General features: G+C 35.0%; 1 protein-coding gene across 2 annotated transcripts; it reads left to right on the top strand.

Annotated features, from left to right (window-relative positions):
- Nucleotides 1–312: 312 nt before the first annotated feature.
- Nucleotides 313–6,883, top strand: LOC129315945 (uncharacterized). 2 transcript variants are annotated; one of them, XM_054960119.1, is made up of 4 exons: nt 313–815; nt 1,291–1,487; nt 1,992–2,285; nt 5,465–6,883. In XM_054960119.1, exons 1-4 carry the CDS (start codon nt 634–636, stop codon nt 6,682–6,684), a joined length of 1,893 nt encoding a protein of 630 aa, XP_054816094.1. In that variant the 5' UTR covers nt 313–633; the 3' UTR covers nt 6,685–6,883. The 2 variants fall into 2 exon arrangements, with proteins under 2 accessions (XP_054816094.1, XP_054816095.1); XM_054960120.1 differs by having other exon boundaries at nt 314–815; nt 1,294–1,487.
- The last annotated feature ends 973 nt before the right edge of the window (nt 6,884–7,856 follow it).

The raw sequence follows: 7,856 nt of genomic DNA, 5'->3' as shown, positions 1-7,856 counted from the left end.
TTTTTATTTTTAAAATGTCAATATTCATTAATAATTTTAAATTTTAGGTATTAATATATATATATATAAAATCTATTAAACTATAGGTATTTGGTTAAAAAAAGTAAATTAAGAACATAATTAAAAATTTTTTAAAAAAATTAGAAGGATATGCGAATTTATTTTCTTTAATAATAATAATAATTCATTAAAGTAAGAAAAAAAAAAAAAACAATGTACTGAGCCGGCGGCTCTCAGCGGAACCACCAGTTGGACGCCAAACCTTGGGCCCCGTTTTACAACAAACCAAATCCCTAAATTCGCACGCCTCACAAAAGGGGATTAGATACTTCTACTCTTCTAGAACAAAGGGGAGAAAGAAAAATATTAAATTTCAATTTCAATTTTTTTTTTTCCAGATCAGTTTGAAACCCCCAAAAAGATGAAAATTCCCAAATCTGAATGGAATTCTTTGCCCTAATCCAGTTCCCAACCATCGGATCCTCCGCTTTCGACGGTTCCCGGATCATCCGTCCATCGTTTATCTTCGCCGGCGGCTGAGCCACCGTTACTATTTCAACTTGTGAGACAGAGAGACAGAGTGAGAAGCTGGGAAAGCGAAGGAAAGAGAAAGAGGAAGGGCGGGTGGAAGAGATGGATAGTCCGGGGTCTGGTTCGGTTGATTGCGGCGTGGGATCGATAGTATGGGTGCGAAGGAGAAACGGGTCGTGGTGGCCTGGTCAAATACTGGGGCCTGAAGAACTCTCGTCTTCACATCTTACGTCCCCTCGTTCAGGAACTCCTGTTAAACTTCTTGGCAGGGAAGATGCGAGCGTGCAAGTATCTTTGTTTGCCATTTAATCATGAGTGTTCCGTTTTGAATTAAAAATTAAACAATTCATATCTGGTTTTCGATCCAGTAGTTTGGCGTCCTGCTATTGATTAGTCTAGAAATGCGTCCTGGCAATTTTTCTCTACATCAAAAGAAGCTTAGCTTAATTTTAAATATCACTGCTTTTTGGTCTAGCCTCACCGATTTGGTGGCTAGTGTCAACTAAGTTAGTTATGAATTGTTCTTGTAGTTGTTGGTTAGAGGTGCAGTTAGATTAGACTGCGATAATATTGAATTGCCTGCCTCAGCGCCTCAAAATTCTTGAACTTTTGTCTAAGATATATTGATTTTTAGAGTCATAAGTTATGCATATATGTAGACACACGTTATAAAATATCAGGTGCGCCAATGTAGCAATAATTTAGCATCATCAACAGTTGATAGTGTTATAGCTCCCCTTATATGTTGGCATTTCTTAGCAGGGATTGGTACAATTTGGAAAAATCCAAGCGCGTGAAGGCATTCCGATGTGGTGAATTTGATGATTGTATAGAAAGGGCTGAATCCTCCCAGGGGATGCCAATAAAGAAAAGAGAGAAATATGCTCGTCGAGAAGATGCTATTCTTCATGCTCTTGAACTCGAGAAGCAATTGTTGAAGAAGGATGGAAAATCAGGTATTATATCTGATAAACCATCAAAATGGAATGGTTACATCTCCAAAATATTTGGAAATGAAAATGAGAAGCATTCAAATTTCCATTCACATGTTTACCTTCAGACTCGCCCAATGATAGCACTCCACTGAGTGAGTTAGAAGAACATTCTTGAGCCATACCTTATATGAAGACTTACTGGATTTTGGGTATAAATTTGGCCCTTGAAAGAAAGCTTTCATCTTCTATTGATCCAAATTTTTCTCACAAACTTACTGTTAATGATAGTTATCAGGCTATTACAAGAAGTAGCCTTTACTTGGGAAGTACAATTCACACTAATGATAATTTGTTTTTTTTTTTTTTTCGGGTACTGAAGAAAGTGGTCAGGTGAGGGTGGTGTGACCAATATAGTACAAAGAGGTGTAAAAATTGCTTTTCTTGGTTCAAATTATTATTAACCTGTTAAATCTGGCAAATTATGTACAATGCAGTTTGACATTGGTTCTGTTTATCTTTTGTCAGGTGTTGGGCAAACAGGAGTTGATTACCGAGCAAAGAGGAGCAGAAGTATGTACTTGCCTGCAGAGTCTAGCGATTCTCTAGATTACAAAGAGCCTCCATCCCATGTTGATATGTCATCTTCCCAATTTGGAGGAGAGGGCCCTCACCCCAGTTCTTTGGCGGAAGAGAGTGAATCTGCTTTTATGGATGATGTTGAGTCTGATTCCTCTGATACTGGTTCTACTGATTCTGATTCTGATTCAGATTCTTCTGAGACAGAACCAGACATGGATGAAGAGATGGCTTTGCTTTCAGGTTTGGTATCTGCTATACCTGTGTTCTTTATTTCTATCTTGGTGTGATCTATTTGTTTGATTGCCACAATTTTAAAAACGGTGCTTCTTGGATTCTGAAAATTCCTCTTTTATTGTAGAAGTTTCACTTCTCTTATTCTGTATCATCATCATCATCATCATCATCATCTTTATTTTGTGTTGAAAATAGTTTATAGTTATACTTGTTCATCATCATCATTATCTTTATTTTGTATTGAAAATAGTTTTTAGTTGTACTTGCATTATTATATGAAAGTGGAGTGTGTTCTGTATCAGTCGTTGTTTCAGTTTCTTTCACATGAAGCTGTCAATTTCTTCCAAGTTCCTACATTGATGCTTTGATTTTCTTTCTCTTTTTGTACTTCTTTTAATTGCGGTAACTTTAGACCAGGCTTTTAGTCTGGAGAGAAGCTTAGAATTAGATAAGTACAACATTATAGTCCTTGCTTACTCCTTTTCTTCTCTTAGGTAAATCACAAATGATCTATTTCCCAGGTTGCTTACTACCATATTTTCCCCATAGATTAGCAAGGTACACTGAATTTTGACTGGAACATTTTAAAAACGACATCTCTGAAGTTAGTTCATGAGCTTGAAGTGCCTAGGACAATATACTTCACTCATTAGAATTCCATTGTATCATGCTTATTAGAATGCCAATGTGGACTCTAGTCCATGACATTGCAATGATGTCTTTTACATTCTCCAATGCGCTACAACCTTGGTGTCCATAGGCTGGCTCTAAACTAACTTTCTTGCCCTATCCAAAGATTAAATTGATTCCAGCACGCCCCAAAAGCTTAGCTCATGAGCTTGGGGAGCCCAGGGTCCATATCAATGCCAAAGGAGAATCCCATATCTCTATTGTGGTACTCAAGTCCTGTAACTTGCGGTTGGGTGTCCTGACGAAATTTAAATGATAGGATTTAAAGCTTATATAAGATACTCGTAAGTGTTTCTTTTTTCCCGGGAGTGCTAAGATACTTGTTCACACGAACTCTGAAGGAATTACTTTTGGCAATTTTCTTTACTAAGCTTGGCTGTTGGACTTTTTTTTTTCTAATTTCTTTTATTATTTATTGTCTTGTACTAGGTCCATGGCCTGTCTTTCCCTTTTATTCCATTCTAAGTGTTATTTGTGGAGAGAAGTTTTTTTAGACATTGAAGAATAAATTGAATGTGAATCGGAAGAGTATTTTCAACTCTTAATACTGCGATAGGAACATTAAGGTACAAAAATATTTTGAAGACATAGTGTTGTCAAGTTTAAACAAATTAGAGTGGGTCCCATGTATTGGGTGGAATTCAGACAAGAGCTGCTTCATTCACAACATGTGAACAATCCTTATGCTTTTTATATTTTATATTTATATTAACGTTGCTGGATTATAACTTCGAGTTTTATTTGTATTCTTTTTTCTTTTTTCTTTTTTCTTTTTTTTTTTTGCTTTTTAAACATACAAGGCAATGTTAAAGTAGTATGACTTAGCCATTCCGTTATGATGCCTAAATACTTAAATCTAATCATATATTCTATATGCCAAAACTTTTAGCTTTCATATAAAGAGTGCAATTTCAAAATAAAAATGGTTATACTTCTTATTTATGTGGCTGCATCAATGTCTAATTTATAGGGAGCTTGTGTACAATGATATTTACAAACATACGTGCTTCAGGAACGTGGGGCTAATGAGTTGAATCTTTTGCATTATGGTTTGTATTAAGAAAGCAACTAGTTTTGACTGTTTGGGTTTATCCCTTCTATTTTTTTTTGTGGAAATGCTGTCCTCTACTCCTCTCCCTTCATGGCCTAGCACCATTTGAGCCTCCTTGTGTAAGATTAAATTGTAGTCCTATGTCACTTCTTATGGGCCAGCCCAATAGAGTAGATATTTTCGCATAACCTCCTCTCATACAAAGCTGAGGAGAGCCTTGTCTATCTGTATATTCCCCTCACCTTACTTGGATTCTTCCATGACGATACCTCTTCTTCATATTGAATACATCCGAATTTCACCTCTTAATCCTCACCTCTAGTTAATACTTTATCAGTGGAAGAACCTACCTTGTTCTCAGCCCTGAGTACTGGGAGACCCTGCCAGATTTGTTAATCACAATGGATGATTCGGGAAAGCTCTTTTGAAAAATGTTATCTTTTAGTTCTTATCCACTGCTCTTGCCTTCTAATGCCCTGTTGCCAGTTTCTTAGATCTTCAACAATTCAAAATGCATTCGCCAAAAAAAAAAAAAAAAAAAGTAAATGTATCTGTTAAGTGAAATTCCAAGCTGCCTTTGATTTCCATTTTACGAAGCTTACAACTATCGCTTGTCTTCTCCATTTGCATTTCATTTGACAAAATCGCCTGTGTTTCAAGTAACTTTGGAACAATTATCTGAACTACCACAATCACTAGATTTTTAGTTGATGGTGATGTATTATGTCTGGATTTTACTTCTCTTTGAATGAGTTTTCAAGGGATTTATGTATGATTGCTGTCTTTCTTTTCTGACTTAGCTATTGATACGTGAAAAATAAGCTAAGTTGGTTGTCTTAGATAGAAGAGAATAAAAGTCAGTTGTGTCAATTGGAATGGGAAAAGCAAATAGAACTGATGTGTTCTCTAATATCCCCGTGATTCCATAAATTGAGAACTCATGTAGGAGAATGAACTGTGAATAAAGTAACTACATTACGTCATTACCTGTCATTGGTACCCATAAGGAAATTACTGTTAGAAATGTAAGGAATGATCAATCTTTGTGTGCCTTTGCTACCTATTGATAATTTAAGGCAGTGCTTTCTTGTCTCTCTTTGTTAATCATATGATTGTTGTTGATAAGACCAGATCTTTTAACTTATACTTAGGAGTTCTCTTTTGCTACTTTTTTGAAACTTGATTTCCTCGTTTAATCTGTAGCATAACAGTGTGACATCACATCTTGAAAAATATTTGCTGTAGAAAATGCATTGTTAAATTTCTTTTGAATATTTAAATGTGCATCATTACAGATAAGCACGAAAGGAAAATTGAGTTGCTGTGTTAAGATTGAAACCTTCCACACTGAGCATGTTTTCTTTGTGCTTGCATTACATTTCTTACTCGTTCTCTTTTGCGTGATTCTTATTTAGCTCTTATCAAGTCACTTTTCTAACTGCAGAACCTGGTCGGGGTGCTGAGGAACATGGAAGCACTAGCAGTGAAGAGCCTGATGAGTTGGCAATTTCCAGTGATATGCGTCATATATATCCTCGAAATCCTATTACTTCAAATGAAGCTGTATCGAAATGGCAACTAAAAGGGAAAAGGAATAGTCGTAATCTTATGAAAAGGTCTGTTGGCGCTCCTGATGGAAGAGTTGCTTTGTATGGGGCGGATGCTGAAGGAAGAAGTCATTTAAGCCACAAGAGGTTGAGGTCTACTTTGCATTATTACAGAAATGATTTTACTGATGTTTTTGATGAGGCTGATCAAATGTTTGGGTTAGAAGACGATTACTCCCCATCTTACAGGGCCACGTCAAAAGGTCGAAATAATGTTCACCGTGGAGTTGATTGGACTGATTGGGATTGGGATGATCAACCTGCATTGAAAGGATATTGGGATGCCAAAGTGTATGCACCGGTGTATGGTGATCGCCATCATTTCAACAGCAGAATGAGGTCGCCGCTGGTAAATGTAGATTTAAAGGTTCAAGCAAGCTATCGAAAAGAGCCTGTTCCCATTGTTTCTCTCATGAGTAAGGTAGACGGCAAGGCGATAATAGGGCACCCAATTCAAATTGATGTCCTTCCTGATGGTTCATCTGATAGTCTTGTTTCTACATTTGATTACTTAAATAATGATGGGATTGGCGTTGATGGAAGTAGCATGCTTCCACCTGCATGGAGGACTGCAAGGAGAACTGCGAATTTCCGGGTCCCGCGGCCCCCAGTATCATCATCAAATGGTGCTGAAGCTTCAGCAGAGTTATCCTTCTTAGATCAAGAAAGAAGATTTGAGTACAAGAAATTAAATGCTGGAAGTTTTAGTCACAAGGCAAGCCTGTCAAGGAAGAGCAGTATTGACAGTCCTCGGCCTTCCACCGACAGGAAGCCATCGAAAAAGATGCCAAAGAAAGCAAGTTTGTCATCTAGCCAGAAAACTAGAACTCTGTCTTCATTGTCTATTGAACATAGTCTTAGTAGAAAGCCATTACATGATAGCATTAGTTATCAAACAGATAGGTTGATTAAACCAGATGTCTCTGGGCCCACCACAGTAGCTTGCATACCTGTCAAATTAGTGTTTAGTAGATTACTTGAGAAGATAAATAGGCCACCATCAAAAGTAACTAGTAATGCTTCTTTGTTGAATACTGTTGTGGAGAGAAATTCATAGGTTACATGTACATTGTTGTATGGAAACAATAATCCGACAGTGTAGTGCATCAATTTGTTGGCTGTGCCCTTCTTTAGATAAGGGAACTCCTGTCCTAATCATTGTATCGTTTCTAGGTTGGTGTGGAAGAACAAAACATTAAATTCATCCTATAAGTAGATGAATAACAGGCAATTGGAGTCATTCTTCTTGCTTGCCAGATATTGGATTCATGAGCTGAAAAATTACATATAAGTTTTGTGAAGTAAATTTATTTATAAATAAATTTTGTAAAATTTAAAAATTATAATCAAGTTTCTTGAGATTTGAGTGTTTTGAAATTAGGTTTCAAAGATAATAATACCCCTATTAAATATACATTATATCAATTAAATAATTAATTTAAAATTATTTTATTAATAATTTATAATTATAATTTTTATTTTTTACAACTGTAATATCATATATTTAATAGTTAAATAATTATGTGTTAATAAAGTTTAATATAATTGTTTATAACTATTTCATTATTAATTTACAATTATAACTTTAATTTGTTTACACTTGTAACTTTGCACATGCAATAGTTAAGTTGATTAGTTTAATTATTGAATATTTGAAATTACAGTTGTAAAAAAATTGAATTTCTAAATGTAAATTGTTGATGAAGTAGTTATAAATTATAACTGATGTAATATATATATATATATATATATGTTTAATAGGAGTATTATTATTTTTTTATTATAATTTTAAATTATACTCAGATCCTAAGAGGCCTAGTTGTTTTTGAATTTTACAGTATTTATTATTCTATGAAAACTATATGTAATTTTTTCAAATATTTTTTTAATTATATTTATAAGGCAGAGGGAGAATATTTTAAAAATGAATTAAAAATATGGTTTATAAAATTATAAATTTAAGAGTTTTAATTACGTATTAGATGTTTAAGTTTGTAATTGTAACTGTTTAAAATCGAAGATCCAAATGTTATTAAATTAATTTAATTTCTTCAAACTTAAATGTCATTTTCCAAAGTCAATTTAAGTTGTCCGTCGCCATCCTTTCTACGTATCTGCTGCACCTGTTGCACGTGATACACGTAGCCTTCATAAAGTCATCCACGTTTACTTGCGCAAATAATCCCCCCCCCCCACCTTTTTGTTAAGTTAAAAAGTTCTTTCCTTTCA

The sequence above is a fragment of the Prosopis cineraria genome, unplaced genomic scaffold (genome assembly GCF_029017545.1).
Source record: "Prosopis cineraria cultivar Desert tree isolate PC_DT_omini unplaced genomic scaffold, ASM2901754v1 PC7, whole genome shotgun sequence".
Classification (NCBI taxonomy): domain Eukaryota; kingdom Viridiplantae; phylum Streptophyta; class Magnoliopsida; order Fabales; family Fabaceae; genus Prosopis; species Prosopis cineraria.
This window is presented reverse-complemented; position numbering and strand designations above follow the sequence as displayed.

Bases quoted from the DNA above. Each gene is read 5' to 3' on its own strand.
- LOC129315945 (XM_054960119.1), top strand. From the start codon at position 634: ATGGATAGTCCGGGGTCTGGTTCGGTTGATTGCGGCGTGGGATCGATA. The intron at 816-1,290 runs GCAAGTATCTTT...GGCATTTCTTAG, and splicing joins GGCAGGGAAGATGCGAGCGT to CAGGGATTGGTACAATTTGG. The intron at 2,286-5,464 runs GTTTGGTATCTG...TTCTAACTGCAG, and splicing joins AGAGATGGCTTTGCTTTCAG to AACCTGGTCGGGGTGCTGAG.